Raw genomic sequence first — 22,927 nt, 5'->3', positions numbered from 1 at the left:
ACTATTTTAGATGGTACACGATTGACACAGTATTGGCTGATGTATTTTGATAAAAGTCGACTCCATCAAAAAATACAATGCCATCTAAAAATAGTGCATTGAACGCTCTCTCATTCGAACTTTCATGTTGGTGACGCCATATTGTGCGATATGATTGTTAATGTTCTTTTCAATTCTCTACTAGTCGCTGACGATCGCCCCTGACGAGTGTCAGCCGAAAATATTCCGGTTCATTTCAATATGAATATATTATTCAATTTTCACTTTACTTTGTGACTTAGGCCTACTTACTTTTCGCTCAATACAGTTTGTCGAGTAGGAGTATGCATTTTCGTTACGTCGATCTCGTGCTGTTTCGATCGTCGTGACTGCGACTTCGTTGAAATGGAAATTGCAAGGAATGGACCATTCATGCAGTCACCCCAATGAAAGTTCTCCCCCCTCCCGTTAAGTATAGGCCTATACCGACAAGCGTATTGATGAAGAGTCCAGCTTCTTAATCGATATAGCGAGGTCAGTGATTCTCATCCTTTTTCGTCTCGTGGAACCCTTTGGCCGATATTTGAGCTAAAATTCCTCCTATGGAAAAGTTGCCTGTGACTAAAAAAGTGCTTTTTACCTCACAATTATTTATTGACTGAGCATTATTTGGCCAAACATATTCAGACACGTCCGAACTATGTAGAATGCGGACCGCACTACACTTTGATAAAGTACAGCTAGATTTTGCCTGTTTTTTTACTGGTCGGGTAGCAGCTGACGATGAAAAATAAATCACCAAGTCCGCTTGCTATATGGCCTTTATTTGAATCGATGAATTTGGTATGTTCTATTCGCGTTAGCTCATATGTTTGCTTAAAAGGTAAACATTTTCACCAGCGGCCTTGTGCTGAATTCGGCTTGACTTTTTCCTGATTAGAAGCAATTTGATCGAGAGGCTGTCACAGGCCCAACGAAATCGTCTCGTGAGTAGGGCTGGGCACAATGATTCGAGTACTCGAATATGAATCGAGTATTATTTTTAATGATTCGAGTCGAGTAATAAGGCGATTTTTTCGAGTATTGAACTTATACGCTCATCGCCACTGAAAAGTAATTTTTCAACGAGAATTATAGTTTCGATACTAATTTTCGCTGTTGAAGCCTTGAAACCTTGGTTGGCCGACTGGCCGTATCGTGGTATACGAAACATATAGTACAAAGCTTAAAGCTACGAACTTTACAGGAAATAGCCTATTTCCGAAGTCATGATCATCCCACAACATAGTCACCATGTGCAATGAAATTGGTAGACCAGAGTATCTTTTATGTGATGGATAACAGGCATTATATTCTTTGTGATCGCACAAAGGTACATATTTGAACTTTGACTTGACTAGAAGCATATTACTCAAGTACTTGGGTTTTCTCAGCCCTACTCGTGAGCGTCACTTATCAGGGGGGGGGGTCATATCTGCGGAAGGCATGTAAACACAATCCTAGCTTAAAATTCACCAAAGAAACGTACAATTTTAAAGCAAAAAAGTTTATATTACTCGTCAACCATCGGCGCAGGTTAAATTGTATCTCACCGATGTGTAGGGGGCTAGTGCATTGCATCATATCAATTCGTTTCAAGTTTCTGAGGTTTCCTATTCTCCATTTTGGCTTATAATTGTTGGCTAGAGGCTATACACCGTTACTTTTGTTAGGAGTCCGGAGTGGCCACAGCCAACCTCCCCCCTCAGTGTAGCCACCTCCGGTGAAACAGGGTTAGGCTACTAGTGTCGTTGGACACGTAGAACCCATGGTTACTACCAGTTTTCCTTCTCCCGTCATCTTAGTTTCTCTGTTTAGGGTGCGGCCAACAGGGGTTTTACGGGAAAAACCGGAACGCCCGTCGGAAAACTCTGCCCTGCTGGTTCCAGAGAGCTGGCATAAGTAGGCTTTAGATGGGGCGTCAGTGGCCGCTGATCCCTCCTCCACCACACTTGTGCCGGTGATTGGAGTACTGGTTGCAGGGTGACAGCATAATGAGCTACTGTCGCCTAGGCAAGCATCTCGCAGGACTATCTTACGAAAGCCATCTTACGAGATGCTTACCATAATACAACCAAATAAACCGTTACTTAGGTAGTTTAGCAGTTCGACATATGCGTAAGCGACACGAAGCCTTTTTTGCAGGTGTACCTCTATATTCGTCCATCGATTTCAAATAAATGGCAACTCGAAAACAGCTATCAAAATGCAACGACGCAATTATGCCTCGTATTTCGAAAAATCAACTTGACTTGAGTTGTCACTTGACTCGTGACTTGACTTGACTCGATTTGACTCGAGTAACCTTCAATAATCGAGTGACTTGACTTGACTCGAGTCGCCTTCAAGAACTAATAGACTTGACTTGACTAGAGTCAAAATGTTCAATGACCCGAGATGACTCGTGAATCGAAGGTAGTGACTTGATCCCAACACTGCTATAATGGCATCGATTTCATGTGGTTCAAACCTTTCCCACCTTTCATAACTCAAGCCTTAACACATATCTTCTGATAGTTATGTTCAAGTTATAATCAATGACGCGCGTACCCACGTACAGCATGTTTGCAGACATTCGATGTCATTCAATTTCGCGACGTCAGTAGTAAGGGTACCTGAAATTGTTGCCGTCCAATCAGAGAGCGCCACGTCATCCTAATTGCCACGCCCATTTTCATACCCTAAGGGTACATTCATCAGCTACGTCATCTGTGCCACATCATCAAGCGCCACGCCTATAGTACCACATCATCCATCCATTGCTATATCATCGCTGCATTGATTGCCGCATCTTGATACTTTTCTCAGATATTGTATTATGTGTATTTAGGACTAATATCATCCATCCATATTTTTTAAACTTGATTTTATGTGTACAAGTTACGGTTTCTGCAGTTTGCACATTTTACGACTTATGATTGCCGCGTCAAAACTTACCTTGGCTAGAATCGACAGATTTTCTATTATGTGTAAATTAATTACCTAAATGCGACTTGATATTAATAATCCCTAGAATAATATAAAATGCGATTTTGAGTGCAGGCAGATCGCGGTTTCGATTTCCTAGGTCTCCACATTTTAAGTCTTATTATCAGCTCGCAGTACAACCGCTACCCGTATAATGTTTGCATGCCGAGTATAAGGGTATTTAACTCAGCACTAAAATGCCAACGGACTAGCCGCAGGGCCCGGTTCTCGTCGCTATAATTAAACGAACACCTTCGCAGCAGGTACGCGATCCCCGACGTTATAATGATAGGGCCAAATTAGCCGCATGAAAGCGAGTCTAATGAATATAACGACAGACACCAAGTTAGTTGAAAATTAAAACTAATCGTGACCGATGCAAGACGGATTGAAACAGCGCTTTCGCTCGATTCTTGTAGTGACCACATTTCATACGATTCAGTCCTTTTCATGTCACTAGAATAAGGGTGAATAAACCGACAGTGAAACGCCGCCGGCGTCTTATAACGTAATAATGTAAGCTGTGTCGGGTGCTGCTATAATGTTAGGAGCGAATATAGTAGAAAGTCCACGTCTGGACACCTATAAGCAGGTGCGCATACTACCGTAGTAAAACGCATAGCAGAATTCACGCAAAAGTCGATATTGCTTTGTGATGATTTTGATGTTGTTCCATACCGATTGGGAAGATAGGACTCCTAATTCCTTAACTAACTACATAATCCCTAGTAACGTAGTCAGACGCATAACGGAATTTACGCAAATCGGTATTGCTCGGCGATAATTTTGACCACTATGTTTTGATAATAACTGGCTTCCGAGAAATAGATAACATTCATTATACGTTAAATGATACTTTTCCTTTATATTCTATTATGTGTATTTAGGGCTAATGCGACATCACTATGTTGGCTACAGGCCTGATTTGAACACACTAATTTTGCAAATTAAACTTATCACCCACCACGAACACTAAGCCGGCGATGTGCGCAGCGGGGCAGACAAGGTAAGATCAATGTATTTTCGTGTCAATTTAAACTAAATGTAGCTATAATTTCTCGATGCAGCATTAGCTTACGTGGATTGTGCACGCAGATTGAATTACGTTGAGATTTCTCCAATAGCTAATAACGTAATAATGAGTTCTGTGCGCGGCTATAATGTTAACCGGCAATATAGCCGAAGTCGCATAAATTTGAATGTATATGCAAGTTCTCTGTTAAGGGTAGACTATCTAGCCTCGCTTAATACTCGAATCTCGCTGTGGTTACAAATTCGGCATGCTAATGCGTTGAGTTTGAAGCTAAAACATCCTATTTCATGCAGGCAAGAAGACTACTCATTTTATCCCGGAACGCAACAAGATAAATCGTATGAATTTGTAAACTACTTATACATGACATAATAATAATTCTACTTGTGTACTTTTCATATTTTGTAACAAGTACTTAAATAATATTCGGAATATAAACTAATCGAAAAATTCGGTAACCAATTTCGCATAGGCTATGCATACAAATGAGGAAAGTTACATCAACGCGTGTTAACTAATTGTATTATGTAGCTTGTAATTCAAGCAGGTTTCGAAACTTCCACACTGAGTCTTTTAAAGTAGATAGAAACGAAAAAAAACTAATCGAAAAAATTTACGAAGTTTGGATGCGGCATATTTAGGTTTTCTAAAAATTATTCATACCCATGACTCGAAATATTGTTAACTGACTTATGTTTTCGACATAAGATAAGCGTGAAGTGTACAAATTTCGATGTTGCGCAAACACCACAAACTTTGCTTGCTTTCAGAGCTGGTAACTAAATGCAAGACAGACTTATGTATTGCGAAAAAAAAATAAAACATTTGGGCGTGCCCGAATGACATTTTACTTAAACTACTTATTCATGACATAATAATAATTCTACTTGTACACTTTTTCACATTTTATAACACTTTATGTAGTACTTAACAGTTTCATTTTTAAATAAAATACGGAATATAAATATAATCGAAAAATTCGGTAACCAATTTCGCGTAGGCTATGCATACAAATGAGGAAAGTCACATCAACGCGTGTTAACTAGCTGTATCGAGTTATCGAATGATTTTATTCCTTACATCAAAACAACTAGAATGTGTAACTACATTAAAAAACGTATCTAAATGAGCTCCAGGGCATTGCGATTATGCAGCATACCAAATTTCATCGCACATTTCATGATGGAACAACTTTAAAACTAATGCAGTTCTATAGCAACTTTTACCTAAATCTGTTTTCGGTAGCGTGTACATATACATAGTCAGCTTTAATAACAGAATTACCATGCTAATATGTGACTCCTCACCTTGAAACTTGGTACGTAGTTGTAGGACATTGTGATCATGCAGCATACCAAATTTCCTCGCGCATTTCATAATGGAACAACTTTAAAACTAACGCGGCTCCACATCGACTTTTTGCGTGCATCTGTTTTGCGGGAGCGTATAGCACGTACCTATACATAGTCAACTTTAATAACGGAATTACCAATCATACATGCACCGACTCTGTACATTCAATGTGGGGGGTAGCTGACTTGGAGACAGAAAAACACACATATTTGACCGTAACATGGTCTTAGTATGAACCGTCATGCATTCGACTTGTGGAAAAATGTGTCGCACACTATTTCACCGAGATTACAACCCTTTCACGGATATTCGTTGGTGCTATCCAAATCAAATGACACCAAGGTCTGCTTTCTCATTTTCAATATTTCCACCACCGCATCTTGTCTGTGTCTTAGCACTACCGTGCGAGGATGGCGAAATCTGTGGGTGGTAACACGGATGGACATGATATTCTTCGATATGATCAACTGAAACCACGGATGTGGTGGGTTAGAGTCTTGTCGTGATGGTCCGTTTCGAAATGCAAGCGGATGAACTAGACCAAAAGTTTCTAAGATGCGTTTTATAATTGCTCTAGGTGTGAAATAGACATCGCACTCTTGCGGGGAAACAACACGAATTCAGTCTTACACCGCAGAAACACAGCCGCTTGGTTAACATCACAAAACCGCAATTGAACTCAAGATTGCCATACACGGAATCGCTGTTAACGATGTCTGACTGCGGCGTTTCGAGGAGTAACGAATTCTCGTATTTAGTATTGATTGTGACACATAGTCAAAACAGCGACAGTTTTCACAACCCGGTACATACATTGAACCAACTGATGTAAGGTGATACAGACTTTAGCATAAATCTGTTTTTCGGTAGCGTAGCACGTACCTATACATAGTAAGCTTTCATAACGGAATTATCATGCTAATAATCAAATTCCCACCCTGAATCTTGGTACGCAGTTGTAGGATAATATGAAAATGCACCATACTAAATTTCGTTCCCTATGTTAATTTACCATAAGAAAGACAATTTGACTCCTAAAGTCCGAAATACTTGTTCGCTTGAGCTAAGTCGCAGCGCTTGGAGTGGAATTTTATAGTTCTTGTAAAAAGTTGTTTGTACACAATATATGTTTAAGGTAAGTTCCACGCATTCATGATTTCGTCCGAGTTTTCATTATAGTAGTATATACTAATTTACGATAGCGCGTTTGTAACTTGTGCAAGTACAGGAAAATCATGGTTCTTGAACCGTGCTCAATGAATAATAGAGCATTTTTTGCTATTTTTCATTGCCATAAGTCATTCTGAAATAGCAGAATTACCGTGTTAAACATTGAATTCCCACCTTGAAAGTTGGTACGCGGTTATAGGACATTATAAAAATGCACCATACCAAATCCCATCAGACATTTCATGATGGAACTACTTTAAAACTAACGCGGCTCTACATCGACTTTTTGCGTACATCTGTTTTGCGGGAGCGTATAGCACGTACCCATACATAGCCAACTTTAATAACGGAATTACCATGCATTGAATCCCAACTCTAAACTTGATACGTAGTTGTAGGGCATTATGGCTATGCACCATGCTAAATTTCATCACACATCTAATGATGGAACACCTTGGAAACTATCGCAGTCGCATACCGACTTTTACGCATATCTGTTTTTCGTGAACATAGCATATACCCATACATAGTCAATTTTAATAACAGAATTAGCATGCTAAACATTAAATTCTCACCTTGAACGTTGGTACGCAGTTGTAGGACATAATAACAATGCACCATACCAAATTTCGTCAGACATTTCATGATGTAACACCTTCAAAACCAACGCAGTTCTATACAGACTTTTAACTAAATCTGTTTTTCCGTGGCGTAGCACGTACCTAAACATAGTCAACTTTATTAACGGAATTACCATGTTAATATTCGATTCCCTACCTTGAAACTCGGTACGCAGTTGTAAGACATTATGACAATGCACCATGTCAAATTTTGCAAGTACTTTATCTTTACACGACGTTTTTTGTAAAATGAATACTAATTTTATTGAAAAAATAAAAAATAAAAAAGAGCGAAAAATTACATTATATCCCGGAACGCAACAAGAAAAATCGTATGAATTTGTAAACTACTTGTTCATGACATAATAATAATTCTACTTGTACACTTTTTCACATTTTATAACACTTTAAGTAATACTTAACAGTTTCAGTTTTAAATAAAAGACGGAATATAAACTAATCGAAAAATTCGGTAACCAATTTCGCGTAGGCTAAGCATGCATACAAATGAGGAAAGTTACATCAACGCGTGTTAAAGTAGCTGTATCGAGTTATCGAATGATTTTCTCCTTACATCAAAACAACTAGAATGTATAACTAAATTAAAAAACGTATCTAAATGAGCTCCAGGGCATTGTGATTATGCTGCATACCAAATTTCATCACACGTTTCATGATGGAACAACTTTAAAACTAACGCAGTTCTATAGCAACTTTTGCCTAAATCTGTTTTCGGTAGCGTGTACATATACATAGTCAGATTTAATAACAGAATTATCATGCTAATATGTGACTCCTCACCTTGAAACTCGGTACGTAGTTGTAGGACATTGTGATTATGCAGCATACCAAATTTCCTCACGCATTTAATAATGGAACAACTTTAAAACTAACGCGGTTCTACATCGACTTTTTGCGTACATCTGTTTTGCGTGGGGGCGTATAGCACGTACCTATACATAGTTAACTTTAACAACGGAATTACCATGCTTAACATTGAATCCCAACTCGAAACTTGATACGTAGTTGTAGAACATTATGGCAATGCACCATGCTAAATTTCATCACACATCTAATGATGGAACACCTTTAAAACTAACGCAGTCGAGTACCAACTTTTACGCATATCTGTTTTGCGTGAACATAGCATATACCTATACATAGTCAATTTTAATAGCAGAATTACCGTGTTAAACATTGAATTCCCACCTTGAAAGTTGGTACGCGGTTATAGGAGATTATAACAATGCACCATACCAAATCCCATCACACATTTCATGATGGAACAACTTTAAAACTAACGCGGCTCTACATCGACTTTTTGCGTACATCTGTTTTGTGGGAGCGTATAGCACGTAGCCTACCCATACATAGCCAACTTTAATAACGGAATTACCATGCTTAACATTGATTCCCAACTAGAAACTTGATACGTAGTTATAGGACATTATGGCAATTCACCATGCTAAATTTCATCACACATCTGATGATGGAACACCTTTGAAACTATCGCAGTCGAATACCAACTTTTACGCATATCTGTTTTTCGTGAACATAGCATATACCCATACATAGTCAATTTTAATAACAGAATTAGCATGGTAAACATTAAATTCTCACCTTGAACGTTGATACGCGGTTGTAGGACATAATAACAATGCACCATACCAAATTTCGTCAGACATTTCATGATGTAACACCTTTAAAACTAACGCAGTTCTATACCAACTTCGCGTGAATCTGTTTGCGGGAGCGTAGCACGTACCTATGCGTGATCAACTTTAGTGATGGAATTACATATGTAATTAAGTTTCAACACTTTTACAATGATTCGTCTTGCTTCCTATAACATCCCACTCGAGAAAATGCGTCGTAGGATATAGATGAAACTAGCACAACTCATCAAGACCGCTGAAAACAGTACATTTCAACATTTAGTAGCAGTAAATTTCTAGTAAAGTACAAGACGTGATGATTTCCGAGTGAGTTAAAAAGTAAGTATTGCAGGTATAGTTTACCTGAAAACCGAATACTCTGAAATAGAAGTAGATGCAGTGTAAATAGTTAATCACTTGATTAAGTTTAGTGCAAGCAGATAAAACCTATACTTGAGTAGTACAAAATGCACGAGTACTTCGATATCGCCTCCCTCCACGTAATAAGTGTCTACGGTTTAAGACTGCTTTTACCGATACTCGTCGGTTTCAGTTTTAGATAGAATTCGGAAACCGAATAATTTCATAATCATAAGCTAATTTAATGAATTTACTCGAATGTACTATGCCGCGCTGATAAGATTAATTATAATATACTTATCATGTTACAGCGATTTTTCTAGCGTAGAAAATCTTTAAAATGTAGTAAGCAGGCCAAATGAAGATATTCGTTGAGCTGAATAAACATAAAAAATACTCTAGACTACTTTATCGTTACTTTACAGTTACAGTTTTAGATAAAATTTGTCCCTTTCACCTATAATTACAACTCCTCGCTATCTAAACATATTTAGAATATATTATTTGCGATGATACGAACCCGTGAAGTACTCAAGTTGCTTTTCGTAGGATATAGATGAAACTGACAACACTCACCAAGACCAGTGATCCACTGAAAAAAAGTAAATTGTAGCAGTAAAGTCCCACTAAAGTACAAGAAGTAATGATTTCCCAGTTAGTTAAAAAGTAAGTATTGAGGTATAGTTTGGTCGAAAAAGCGAAAAACTCTGAAATAGAAGTAGATGCAGTGTAAATAGGTAATCACTTCATTAAGTATAGCGCAAGCAGGCCAAACCTATACTTGAGTACTGCAAATGTACAAGTACTTCGCTATGTTCTCCTTCCACGTAAAAAGTGACTAGGTTTTAGAGTACTTTATCGGTACTCGACAGTTTCAGTTTTAGATAAAATTTGGTAAGACTTTAAATTTTAAAGTAGTTTGAGCTTACGTTTGTATCACCTTGACAAGTAACATTATCAGACATGAAAATGATACTATCACCGAATATAGAAGTTAACACGCGTCAATGTGTTTCGGAATTCACGAGAAATTGCTTACTAAGAGAAGTATATTGTTGTATACACAATAGTGGAGAGAATATTTAAAATGTAGTAAGCAGGCCGATGGATATTCGTTTAGTTGTATAGGCATAAAAAACATTCCCGCGCGCGTCTTAGTATTAGGTGGTAGGGTTAGGAAGTGTTTTGTTTAAGAGCGCGCGGGAATGTTTTTTATGCCTATACAACTAAACGAATATCCATCGGCCTGCTTACTACATTTTAAATATTCTCTCCACTATTGTGTATACAACAATATACTTCTCTTAGTAAGCAATTTCTCGTGAATTCCGAAACACATTGACGCGTGTTAACTTCTATATTCGGTGATAGTATCATTTTCATGTCTGATAATGTTACTTGTCAAGGTGATACAAACGTAAGCTCAAACTACTTTAAAATTTAAAGTCTTACCAAATTTTATCTGAAACTGAAACTGTCGAGTACCGATAAAGTACTCTAAAACCTAGTCACTTTTTACGTGGAAGGAGAACATAGCGAAGTACTTGTACATTTGCAGTACTCAAGTATAGGTTTGGCCTGCTTGCGCTATACTTAATGAAGTGATTACCTATTTACACTGCATCTACTTCTATTTCAGAGTTTTTCGCTTTTTCGACCAAACTATACCTCAATACTTACTTTTTAACTAACTGGGAAATCATTACTTCTTGTACTTTAGTGGGACTTTACTGCTACAATTTACTTTTTTCAGTGGATCACTGGTCTTGGTGAGTGTTGTCAGTTTCATCTATATCCTACGAAAAGCAACTTGAGTACTTCACGGGTTCGTATCATCGCAAATAATATATTCTAAATATGTTTAGATAGCGAGGAGTTGTAATTATAGGTAAAAGGGACAAATTTTATCTAAAACTGTAACTGTAAAGTAACGATAAAGTAGTCTAGAGTATTTTTTATGTTTATTCAGCTCAACGAATATCTTCATTTGGCCTGCTTACTACATTTTAAAGATTTTCTACGCTAGAAAAATCGCTGTAACATGATAAGTATATTATAATTAATCTTATCAGCGCGGCATAGTACATTCGAGTAAATTCATTAAATTAGCTTATGATTATGAAATTATTCGGTTTCCGAATTCTATCTAAAACTGAAACCGACGAGTATCGGTAAAAGCAGTCTTAAACCGTAGACACTTATTACGTGGAGGAAGGCGATATCGAAGTACTCGTGCATTTTGTACTACTCAAGTATAGGTTTTATCTGCTTGCACTAAACTTAATCAAGTGATTAACTATTTACACTGCATCTACTTCTATTTCAGAGTATTCGGTTTTCAGGTAAACTATACCTGCAATACTTACTTTTTAACTCACTCGGAAATCATCACGTCTTGTACTTTACTAGAAATTTACTGCTACTAAATGTTGAAATGTACTGTTTTCAGCGGTCTTGATGAGTTGTGCTAGTTTCATCTATATCCTACGACGCATTTTCTCGAGTGGGATGTTATAGGAAGCAAGACGAATCATTGTAAAAGTGTTGAAACTTAATTACATATGTAATTCCATCACTAAAGTTGATCACGCATAGGTACGTGCTACGCTCCCGCAAACAGATTCACGCGAAGTTGGTATAGAACTGCGTTAGTTTTAAAGGTGTTACATCATGAAATGTCTGACGAAATTTGGTATGGTGCATTGTTATTATGTCCTACAACCGCGTATCAACGTTCAAGGTGAGAATTTAATGTTTACCATGCTAATTCTGTTATTAAAATTGACTATGTATGGGTATATGCTATGTTCACGAAAAACAGATATGCGTAAAAGTTGGTATTCGACTGCGATAGTTTCAAAGGTGTTCCATCATCAGATGTGTGATGAAATTTAGCATGGTGAATTGCCATAATGTCCTATAACTACGTATCAAGTTTCTAGTTGGGAATCAATGTTAAGCATGGTAATTCCGTTATTAAAGTTGGCTATGTATGGGTAGGCTACGTGCTATACGCTCCCACAAAACAGATGTACGCAAAAAGTCGATGTAGAGCCGCGTTAGTTTTAAAGTTGTTCCATCATGAAATGTGTGATGGGATTTGGTATGGTGCATTGTTATAATCTCCTATAACCGCGTACCAACTTTCAAGGTGGGAATTCAATGTTTAACACGGTAATTCTGCTATTAAAATTGACTATGTATAGGTATATGCTATGTTCACGCAAAACAGATATGCGTAAAAGTCGGTATTCGACTGCGTTAGTTTTAAAGGTGTTCCATCATTAGATGTGTGATGAAATTTAGCATGGTGCATTGCCATAATGTTCTACAACTACGTATCAAGTTTCGAGTTGGGATTCAATGTTAAGCATGGTAATTCCGTTGTTAAAGTTAACTATGTATAGGTACGTGCTATACGCCCCCACGCAAAACAGATGTACGCAAAAAGTCGATGTAGAACCGCGTTAGTTTTAAAGTTGTTCCATTATTAAATGCGTGAGGAAATTTGGTATGCTGCATAATCACAATGTCCTACAACTACGTACCGAGTTTCAAGGTGAGGAGTCACATATTAGCATGATAATTCTGTTATTAAATCTGACTATGTATATGTACACGCTACCGAAAACAGATTTAGGCAAAAGTTGCTATAGAACTGCGTTAGTTTTAAAGTTGTTCCATCATGAAACGTGTGATGAAATTTGGTATGCAGCATAATCACAATGCCCTGGAGCTCATTTAGATACGTTTTTTAATTTAGTTATACATTCTAGTTGTTTTGATGTAAGGAGAAAATCATTCGATAACTCGATACAGCTACTTTAACACGCGTTGATGTAACTTTCCTCATTTGTATGCATGCATAGCCTACGCGAAATTGGTTACCGAATTTTTCGATTAGTTTATATTCCGTCTTTTATTTAAAACTGAAACTGTTAAGTATTACTTAAAGTGTTATAAAATGTGAAAAAGTGTACAAGTAGAATTATTATTATGTCATGAACAAGTAGTTTACAAATTCATACGATTTTTCTTGTTGCGTTCCGGGATATAATGAAATTTTTCGCTCTTTTTTATTTTTTATTTTTTCAATAAAATTAGTATTCATTTTACAAAAAACGTCGTGTAAAGATAAAGTACTTGCAAAATTTGACATGGTGCATTGTCATAATGTCTTACAACTGCGTACCGAGTTTCAAGGTAGGGAATCGAATATTAACATGGTAATTCCGTTAATAAAGTTGACTATGTTTAGGTACGTGCTACGCCACGGAAAAACAGATTTAGTTAAAAGTCTGTATAGAACTGCGTTGGTTTTGAAGGTGTTACATCATGAAATGTCTGACGAAATTTGGTATGGTGCATTGTTATTATGTCCTACAACTGCGTACCAACGTTCAAGGTGAGAATTTAATGTTTAGCATGCTAATTCTGTTATTAAAATTGACTATGTATGGGTATATGCTATGTTCACGAAAAACAGATATGCGTAAAAGTCGGTATGCGACTGCGATAGTTTCCAAGGTGTTCCATCATTAGATGTGTGATGAAATTTAGCATGGTGCATAGCCATAATGCCCTACAACTACGTATCAAGTTTAGAGTTGGGATTCAATGCATGGTAATTCCGTTATTAAAGTTGGCTATGTATGGGTACGTGCTATACGCTCCCGCAAAACAGATGTACGCAAAAAGTCGATGTAGAGCCGCGTTAGTTTTAAAGTAGTTCCATCATGAAATGTCTGATGGGATTTGGTATGGTGCATTTTTATAATGTCCTATAACCGCGTACCAACTTTCAAGGTGGGAATTCAATGTTTAACACGGTAATTCTGCTATTTCAGAATGACTTATGGCAATGAAAAATAGCAAAAAATGCTCTATTATTCATTGAGCACGGTTCAAGAACCATGATTTTCCTGTACTTGCACAAGTTACAAACGCGCTATCGTAAATTAGTATATACTACTATAATGAAAACTCGGACGAAATCATGAATGCGTGGAACTTACCTTAAACATATATTGTGTACAAACAACTTTTTACAAGAACTATAAAATTCCACTCCAAGCGCTGCGACTTAGCTCAAGCGAACAAGTATTTCGGACTTTAGGAGTCAAATTGTCTTTCTTATGGTAAATTAACATAGGGAACGAAATTTAGTATGGTGCATTTTCATATTATCCTACAACTGCGTACCAAGATTCAGGGTGGGAATTTGATTATTAGCATGATAATTCCGTTATGAAAGCTTACTATGTATAGGTACGTGCTACGCTACCGAAAAACAGATTTATGCTAAAGTCTGTATCACCTTACATCAGTTGGTTCAATGTATGTACCGGGTTGTGAAAACTGTCGCTGTTTTGACTATGTGTCACAATCAATACTAAATACGAGAATTCGTTACTCCTCGAAACGCCGCAGTCAGACATCGTTAACAGCGATTCCGTGTATGGCAATCTTGAGTTCAATTGCGGTTTTGTGATGTTAACCAAGCGGCTGTGTTTCTGCGGTGTGAAGACTGAATTCGTGTTGTTTCCCCGCAAGAGTGCGATGTCTATTTCACACCTAGAGCAATTATAAAACGCATCTTAGAAACTTTTGGTCTAGTTCATCCGCTTGCATTTCGAAACGGACCATCACGACAAGACTCTAACCCACCACATCCGTGGTTTCAGTTGATCATATCGAAGAATATCATGTCCATCCGTGTTACCACCCACAGATTTCGCCATCCTCGCACGGTAGTGCTAAGACACAGACAAGATGCGGTGGTGGAAATATTGAAAATGAGAAAGCAGACCTTGGTGTCATTTGATTTGGATAGCACCAACGAATATCCGTGAAAGGGTTGTAATCTCGGTGAAATAGTGTGCGACACATTTTTCCACAAGTCGAATGCATGACGGTTCATACTAAGACCATGTTACGGTCAAATATGTGTGTTTTTCTGTCTCCAAGTCAGCTACCCCCCACATTGAATGTACAGAGTCGGTGCATGTATGATTGGTAATTCCGTTATTAAAGTTGACTATGTATAGGTACGTGCTATACGCTCCCGCAAAACAGATGCACGCAAAAAGTCGATGTGGAGCCGCGTTAGTTTTAAAGTTGTTCCATTATGAAATGCGCGAGGAAATTTGGTATGCTGCATGATCACAATGTCCTACAACTACGTACCAAGTTTCAAGGTGAGGAGTCACATATTAGCATGGTAATTCTGTTATTAAAGCTGACTATGTATATGTACACGCTACCGAAAACAGATTTAGGTAAAAGTTGCTATAGAACTGCATTAGTTTTAAAGTTGTTCCATCATGAAATGTGCGATGAAATTTGGTATGCTGCATAATCGCAATGCCCTGGAGCTCATTTAGATACGTTTTTTAATGTAGTTACACATTCTAGTTGTTTTGATGTAAGGAATAAAATCATTCGATAACTCGATACAGCTAGTTAACACGCGTTGATGTGACTTTCCTCATTTGTATGCATAGCCTACGCGAAATTGGTTACCGAATTTTTCGATTATATTTATATTCCGTATTTTATTTAAAAATGAAACTGTTAAGTACTACATAAAGTGTTATAAAATGTGAAAAAGTGTACAAGTAGAATTATTATTATGTCATGAATAAGTAGTTTAAGTAAAATGTCATTCGGGCACGCCCAAATGTTTTATTTTTTTTTCGCAATACATAAGTCTGTCTTGCATTTAGTTACCAGCTCTGAAAGCAAGCAAAGTTTGTGGTGTTTGCGCAACATCGAAATTTGTACACTTCACGCTTATCTTATGTCGAAAACATAAGTCAGTTAACAATATTTCGAGTCATGGGTATGAATAATTTTTAGAAAACCTAAATATGCCGCATCCAAACTTCGTAAATTTTTTCGATTAGTTTTTTTTCGTTTCTATCTACTTTAAAAGACTCAGTGTGGAAGTTTCGAAACCTGCTTGAATTACAAGCTACATAATACAATTAGTTAACACGCGTTGATGTAACTTTCCTCATTTGTATGCATAGCCTATGCGAAATTGGTTACCGAATTTTTCGATTAGTTTATATTCCGAATTTTATTTAAGTACTTGTTACAAAATATGAAAAAGTACACAAGTAGAATTATTATTATGTCATGTATAAGTAGTTTACAAATTCATACGATTTATCTTGTTGCGTTCCGGGATAAAATGAGTAGTCTTCTTGCCTGCATGAAATAGGATGTTTTAGCTTCAAACTCAACGCATTAGCATGCCGAATTTGTAACCACAGCGAGATTCGAGTATTAAGCGAGGCTAGATAGTCTACCCTTAACAGAGAACTTGCATATACATTCAAATTTATGCGACTTCGGCTATATTGCCGGTTAACATTATAGCCGCGCACAGAACTCATTATTACGTTATTAGTAGGGCGATTTTTTTTTGACATGTCAAAAAAAGTCAAAATAAGGTCAAAATTTTAGCGTTAGGTCAAAAAATGTCAAAATTGACAAAAAATTTCGCAACCTGCATTTTATTTGTATCGTAGATTTTGCGCAATCGGTGAACTTATCGTTTGACATTTTATAGTTTGTAGCCTACTTTATAGACCTACCGTGGCAGACGGCGCATTGACTGCTCATTGTGAATCATGAACACTATGAACAGTCAACTGAAACAAATAGGTTGACACGGTGTTATGCTCAACGTACCGCAATATTCTAAGTGAAGCAAGACTGCGTGGGCAGTGCATGGTTCTTACAAAAATTGAGATGTACATCATTGTCAGAATGAAGCAACACTCGGTGTGTCACCAGCAGTGTACGCACGCACAACTTCAGTGCTGCCAGCCAATAGCTGCTACAGTTGAACGTTCTTTCTCCATTCTTCTTGCTGTTGTTGTTTGTATATTCATGGTGTTTGTCGACTACAATGGGCATTTACACCAGACCGATATTCCTTATTTTCGATTCCGTATCCGCCGAGTATCTGCCGACTTGTAGCACGGCCCACTTCTATGCTTTTTATAAGACACCGCTTATGCGGATGAGATGACAAGGAGGAACCTAGATAAACCTTCAACACTTGGGTAGGAATTCTGGAGTCGACCTCGGTCGGACTAGAGAACCTAAAACCCATTGGTGTTGTAGCTGTGGATTATCCCATCACGCTATCTCACCATATCTCCATCCTTGGCAAGCTACTTAGTAAAGACAGACACTTTTTACCCGAGAATCAGGGCAGGGATATCTAGAACTAGATATCTAGATATCCCTGCTGAGAATGCAGGAACGTATCTTTCGTTGTACTACAACAAAATTTAATTATTTTCACCATAGTACATCATGTACTGGAATTCATCATAGGGCCAGATTTTGTTAAAATAAGATTTCGTCATGTAAAAATTCGTCAGTTTTTGAGTCAAACAAGTTTATTCAGGGAAAACCACTTCGTAAGGACAGACAATTTAAACCAGAAATGAGGATAATTAGTAAAATTCTAACAATTTTCGGGGAAACACCTAATTTGCATACGTTAGGTCAAAATTTGGTCAAAATTTAGTTTTTTAAGGTCAAAAAATGTCAAAATTTAGATTTTTTAGGTCAAAATCCTTCGTTTTTTAGGTCAAAAAAAAATCGCCCTAGTTATTAGCTATTGGAGAAATCTCAACGTAATTCAATCTGCGTGCACAATCCACGTAAGCTAATGCTGCATCGAGAAATTATAGCTACATTTAGTTTAAATTGACACGAAAATACATTGATCTTACCTTGTCTGCCCCGCTGCGCACATCGCCGGCTTAGTGTTCGTGGTGGGTGATAAGTTTAATTTGCAAAATTAGTGTGTTCAAATCAGGCCTGTAGCCAACATAGTGATGTCGCATTAGCCCTAAATACACATAATAGAATATAAAGGAAAAGTATCATTTAACGTATAATGAATGTTATCTATTTCTCGGAAGCCAGTTATTATCAAAACATAGTGGTCAAAATTATCGCCGAGCAATACCGATTTGCGTAAATTCCGTTATGCGTCTGACTACGTTACTAGGGATTATGTAGTTAGTTAAGGAATTAGGAGTCCTATCTTCCCAATCGGTATGGAACAACATCAAAATCATCACAAAGCAATATCGACTTTTGCGTGAATTCTGCTATGCGTTTTACTACGGTAGTATGCGCACCTGCTTATAGGTGTCCAGACGTGGACTTTCTACTATATTCGCTCCTAACATTATAGCAGCACCCGACACAGCTTACATTATTACGTTATAAGACGCCGGCGGCGTTTCACTGTCGGTTTATTCACCCTTATTCTAGTGACATGAAAAGGACTGAATCGTATGAAATGTGGTCACTACAAGAATCGAGCGAAAGCGCTGTTTCAATCCGTCTTGCATCGGTCACGATTAGTTTTAATTTTCAACTAACTTGGTGTCTGTCGTTATATTCATTAGACTCGCTTTCATGCGGCTAATTTGGCCCTATCATTATAACGTCGGGGATCGCGTACCTGCTGCGAAGGTGTTCGTTTAATTATAGCGACGAGAACCGGGCCCTGCGGCTAGTCCGTTGGCATTTTAGTGCTGAGTTAAATACCCTTATACTCGGCATGCAAACATTATACGGGTAGCGGTTGTACTGCGAGCTGATAATAAGACTTAAAATGTGGAGACCTCGGAAATCGAAACCGCGATCTGCCTGCACTCAAAATCGCATTTTATATTATTCTAGGGATTATTAATATCAAGTCGCATTTAGGTAATTAATTTACACATAATAGAAAATCTGTCGATTCTAGCCAAGGTAAGTTTTGACGCGGCAATCATAAGTCGTAAAATGTGCAAACTGCAGAAACCGTAACTTGTACACATAAAATCAAGTTTAAAAAATATGGATGGATGATATTAGTCCTAAATACACATAATACAATATCTGAGAAAAGTATCAAGATGCGGCAATCAATGCAGCGATGATATAGCAATGGATGGATGATGTGGTACTATAGGCGTGGCGCTTGATGATGTGGCACAGATGACGTAGCTGATGAATGTACCCTTAGGGTATGAAAATGGGCGTGGCAATTAGGATGACGTGGCGCTCTCTGATTGGACGGCAACAATTTCAGGTACCCTTACTACTGACGTCAATCTTTAATCAAAATCGAGAGATAGAAGCATACTAGCATGCTAGGCCCGAGACGCGATAGTTAAGCCAGCAATGATATAGTTCGTACCAGGCCTATTGCAGACGCAATTGTGTAGGCTAGGGTTACCATACGTCCACTTTTAAGAGGATTCGTCCTCTTTTTCGACTTTGTTGAAAGTGTCCTTGGATGAGGCCCTTTTGTCCCCTTTTTTGAGAATCGTGGTCAAATGTACGGCCAAATCCGACTGAGATGCCGTAAATCAGCACTGAAGTAATGCTCCGGCGGGTATTTCGGAAGCTGGGCCAGAAAGTTGACCTTTTTTTTATTAGTATACCGACCGCGAAGTGGGAAAAATTTACGATTTTTTTCAGGATTTTCCTCGGGCTTTGCAAGTCGGAAAATTCTAAAAAATAACCCCAGTCTAGACAAACGACGGTATCGTGCGCACGACAGCGATGGTATAGTGCGCACCGGGCCTAGGCCTATTGCTGATGCGATGCTTCAAGCCAGCGGAAGTAGGCTTGTTGACAATTGGACTTCTCGGGTGTGCCGAGAGCAAATGTGGTAAACCAGGGCTGGCCAACCCGTGGCCCGCGAGAAGGTTTTGAGTGGCCCGCGAGGTAATTTGCGAAATTTCAAATATTATCAAAAATGAATTGCACAGATTGCGAACTTGCAAGGTCAACCAAAATTCTGATTAGTCTGGCCGCAACATTTGATATGTGAGGACTAAAATATCAGTTCCGACGCATTGGCAGATCCATGAGCCCGTCACATTTTGGTAGATCTTCGTACACTAGGCTACAATAAAGCAGAATAATTTGCGATTGATTTATCAAAAGTAAAAATTTTCTACACGCTTCGCGCAACATGTTGTCACTCGATTTCTTGCTTTTAATATTGTTTCTCCTTTGTGAAAATAAAAGAACTCCTAATGTATCAGATTGAGTCCAAATATATTCGCGATTACGAGACAAAGTGTCGTTCAACATATGCGACTTTGCGTTTGCGCTCGCAGAAAGACCGTCGACTATGAAACCTATAGATAGGGCTGGGCACAATGATTCGAGTACTCTAATCTGAATCGAGTATTAATTTTGACGATTCGAGTCGAGTAGTAAAAGACGATTTTTTCGAGTACTGAAATTATACGTTCCTCGCAACTGAAAGTTAATTTACTAACGAGAGTTATAGTTTTGGTAATAATTTCGAATGAGGAAGCCTTAAAACCTTAATTAGCGGCATCTCAGCATACGAGACTTAGTACTAAGCTAGGAACGTTACTGGAAATAACACATTTCCGAAATCATGATCATCCCTCCACATTGTCAAGAAGTGCAATGAAATCGGGATGGTCGGAAAAATACCAAAGTATCTTTAATGTGACGGATAAGAGGCATATTATGTTCTTTGTGGTGGCATAAAAGGTACATATTTTAACTTTGACATAGTACATTCGGTTGTGACGTCATAATGAGGGATAATCGAATACTCGACTCGAAGCATTTAACGTGATTCAGAATCGAATCACCCAGGTACTCGATTTTGCCCAGCCCTACCTATAGGCAAAAACTGATTGACGCATGTTGGTCGAAGCCTTCGATAACAATACGTCCAGGCGCCGAATAGTCCAGTCCTTGCAAACTGAATCCAGCGATATACAGCAAGCCCACAATATAGTCAAGTGACAATATTACTGACCTATGGACTTTGTGAAAAATTTTCGCGCTTCACGCGGCTAATGGCCCGCGCAATAGTTCGTCATTCGAATGTGGCCCTTTGGCTGAAAAGGTTGGCCACCCCTGTGGTAAACTATGTCGAGGTATATAACAAAAATCCAAATTTTGAGTGTGTCATTGTTGGTTTTTCTATTGAATTTACCCGGTCAAGACACGCGATGCACAATCCGATGCAGTGAACAGATCAGGATGTCGAGGCGACCGTAGTTAGGGTATCTCAATCTGACATCCCATTAGGTCATGGATTGGGTCTTTCTCTGGGATTTTTATTGTTAAGACGCTCTGAGCACAGCAACGTATAGGGGCGGAGAATGTAATAAATCTGCAACGATTCGTAACTTGCTGCTGCACTGCCATGACTCAAACTGGGGCCTCCGCCGTCAATGGTTGTGATACGCTAGTTTGACCATGACCACACATAGTAGCACTTAGGACGGTGATAGTTAAACTTGGGCAATTGGACCGTGATATTGAGGAGTGGCCGAAGTGTTCACCTTTTACTTGTAAGTTGTCACCCATCAGAACGGAGGCAGAACAGGGACATGACCTTTTTCTGTGTCTATTTGTAGTCGTATTCTTGCCATGTCTTCGTCGTCGATGATCATTTTACACCATACCGATATTACTTATTTTGATTCCTGAGATGCCAACTTATAGCACGGCCCACTTTTTTCTAAGATACTGCTTTTGCAGATCGGAGGAGGAGTAGGAGCGAACAAAAACCTCATACACCTAGGAAGGTATATTCTCACCATCGAGATATGACCTTATTTGGAAGTGATGTTCACGTTTACAAATTAGAATTGCCAACATAGCCATTCACATTGCAATTGTTAGGTTATAGCGTGCCAGCACTGCAAGTAAAATGTAGGCTCAGGGCGCAACGTTATGTTGCAGACGACAAATTCGGAAATTGAGAAGTAAAGTTGATCCAATTTTATCAATTACAAATTTCCCCGCCGCTGCGGTTTATTATCCCGGTTTGTTGGAACTACAATTGAACTGCGGGTGGATGCCAATTGAGGTATATACTATCCTCACAGGTGCTATTACACTAGGGTTACTATATTTTTGTTTCACAAATTCCGGACGCTCTTCAGCGCCCACTAGCGGATTCCGAAATTAGGTGTGAGCACATTGTCGACTAATATGACGTCACACCAGCAACGCTTTGTCTATCGACTTGAGGTGGTCACGATCCGGCTCAGGAGTATGTGGTTGTGTATTGTAAGTTGTAACAAGGGCCGAATCACATTTTCAGCCCCCTCCCGCCCAAATAAACTCTGATCTTGGGCTCGCCGTGACGTAGGGTATTCGATGCAACTTCTTGGGGCTAACTATATGCATCTGGTCGTTAAATGATTTTAATGAATTATATCAATAATATTGGTTCTTCCATATATTACTGTATAATTTTGATCCTCTCTCCGCCCACATGATCAGAGTTGGCGGTAGATCTTGATTAGGATGATGACTTCGAAAAGGCAAGGAGCGTGATCCCATAGCCTTTATAAAGACTATGGTGATCCTACATCGTTAAGTCATGTTCATGTCACGCTGGTAACATTATTTATCAGCCTAATGCCGATGTGCACTGCACCACTGAGTTATATAAACACCGCGTATCCGGTGTTTTCCAACCTTTTATGGTCGCGACTCCATTTCCAATTTGAAAATGTGCCGCAGTCCAGCTCAAAATTTGATGAGCTGATTACTAATTAGAGGTCGGCACATTTGTCCAGACTTACTCACGGCCTATTTTGGAAGCTAATTACGTTCAACATCTCCGCGAACCCCAGAATAAAGGTAATCACTACCCCCGGGTTTAAAACCATCATCTTTGAATATAAAGCATCCAAACGGCCTGCCCTAAACCG

General features: G+C 38.5%; 2 protein-coding genes across 7 annotated transcripts in view; one reads left to right on the top strand and one right to left on the bottom strand.

Annotated features, from left to right (window-relative positions):
* Positions 1-2,099, bottom strand: part of LOC145456513 (CCR4-NOT transcription complex subunit 6-like) — a 105,295-nt gene extending 103,196 nt beyond the window's left edge. For 3 of the 6 annotated variants that reach the window (XR_013920624.1, XM_080334648.1, XM_080334650.1), the window contains exon 1: positions 2,083-2,099. Coding sequence is in view for 1 of the 6 variants with exons in the window: in XM_080334647.1 (XP_080190773.1) it covers positions 2,083-2,085 (3 nt within the window). In the remaining 5 variants the exon portion in view is untranslated. The remainder of the gene's footprint in view (positions 1-2,082) is intronic. The other 3 variants (XM_080334649.1, XM_080334646.1, XM_080334647.1) reach the window with 2 other exon arrangements.
* LOC145456510 (uncharacterized) overlaps positions 1-22,927 on the top strand; it is a 487,292-nt gene that overhangs the window by 399,106 nt on the left and 65,259 nt on the right. The gene's annotated exons all lie outside the window — the stretch shown is intronic.

This window comes from Botryllus schlosseri, chromosome 14 (assembly GCF_051294905.1).
Source record: "Botryllus schlosseri isolate E-star chromosome 14, Bs_hap1, whole genome shotgun sequence".
Lineage (NCBI taxonomy): Eukaryota > Metazoa > Chordata > Ascidiacea > Stolidobranchia > Styelidae > Botryllus > Botryllus schlosseri.
Note: the sequence above shows the minus strand (reverse complement) of the source record. Positions and strands in the feature narration are given on the sequence as shown.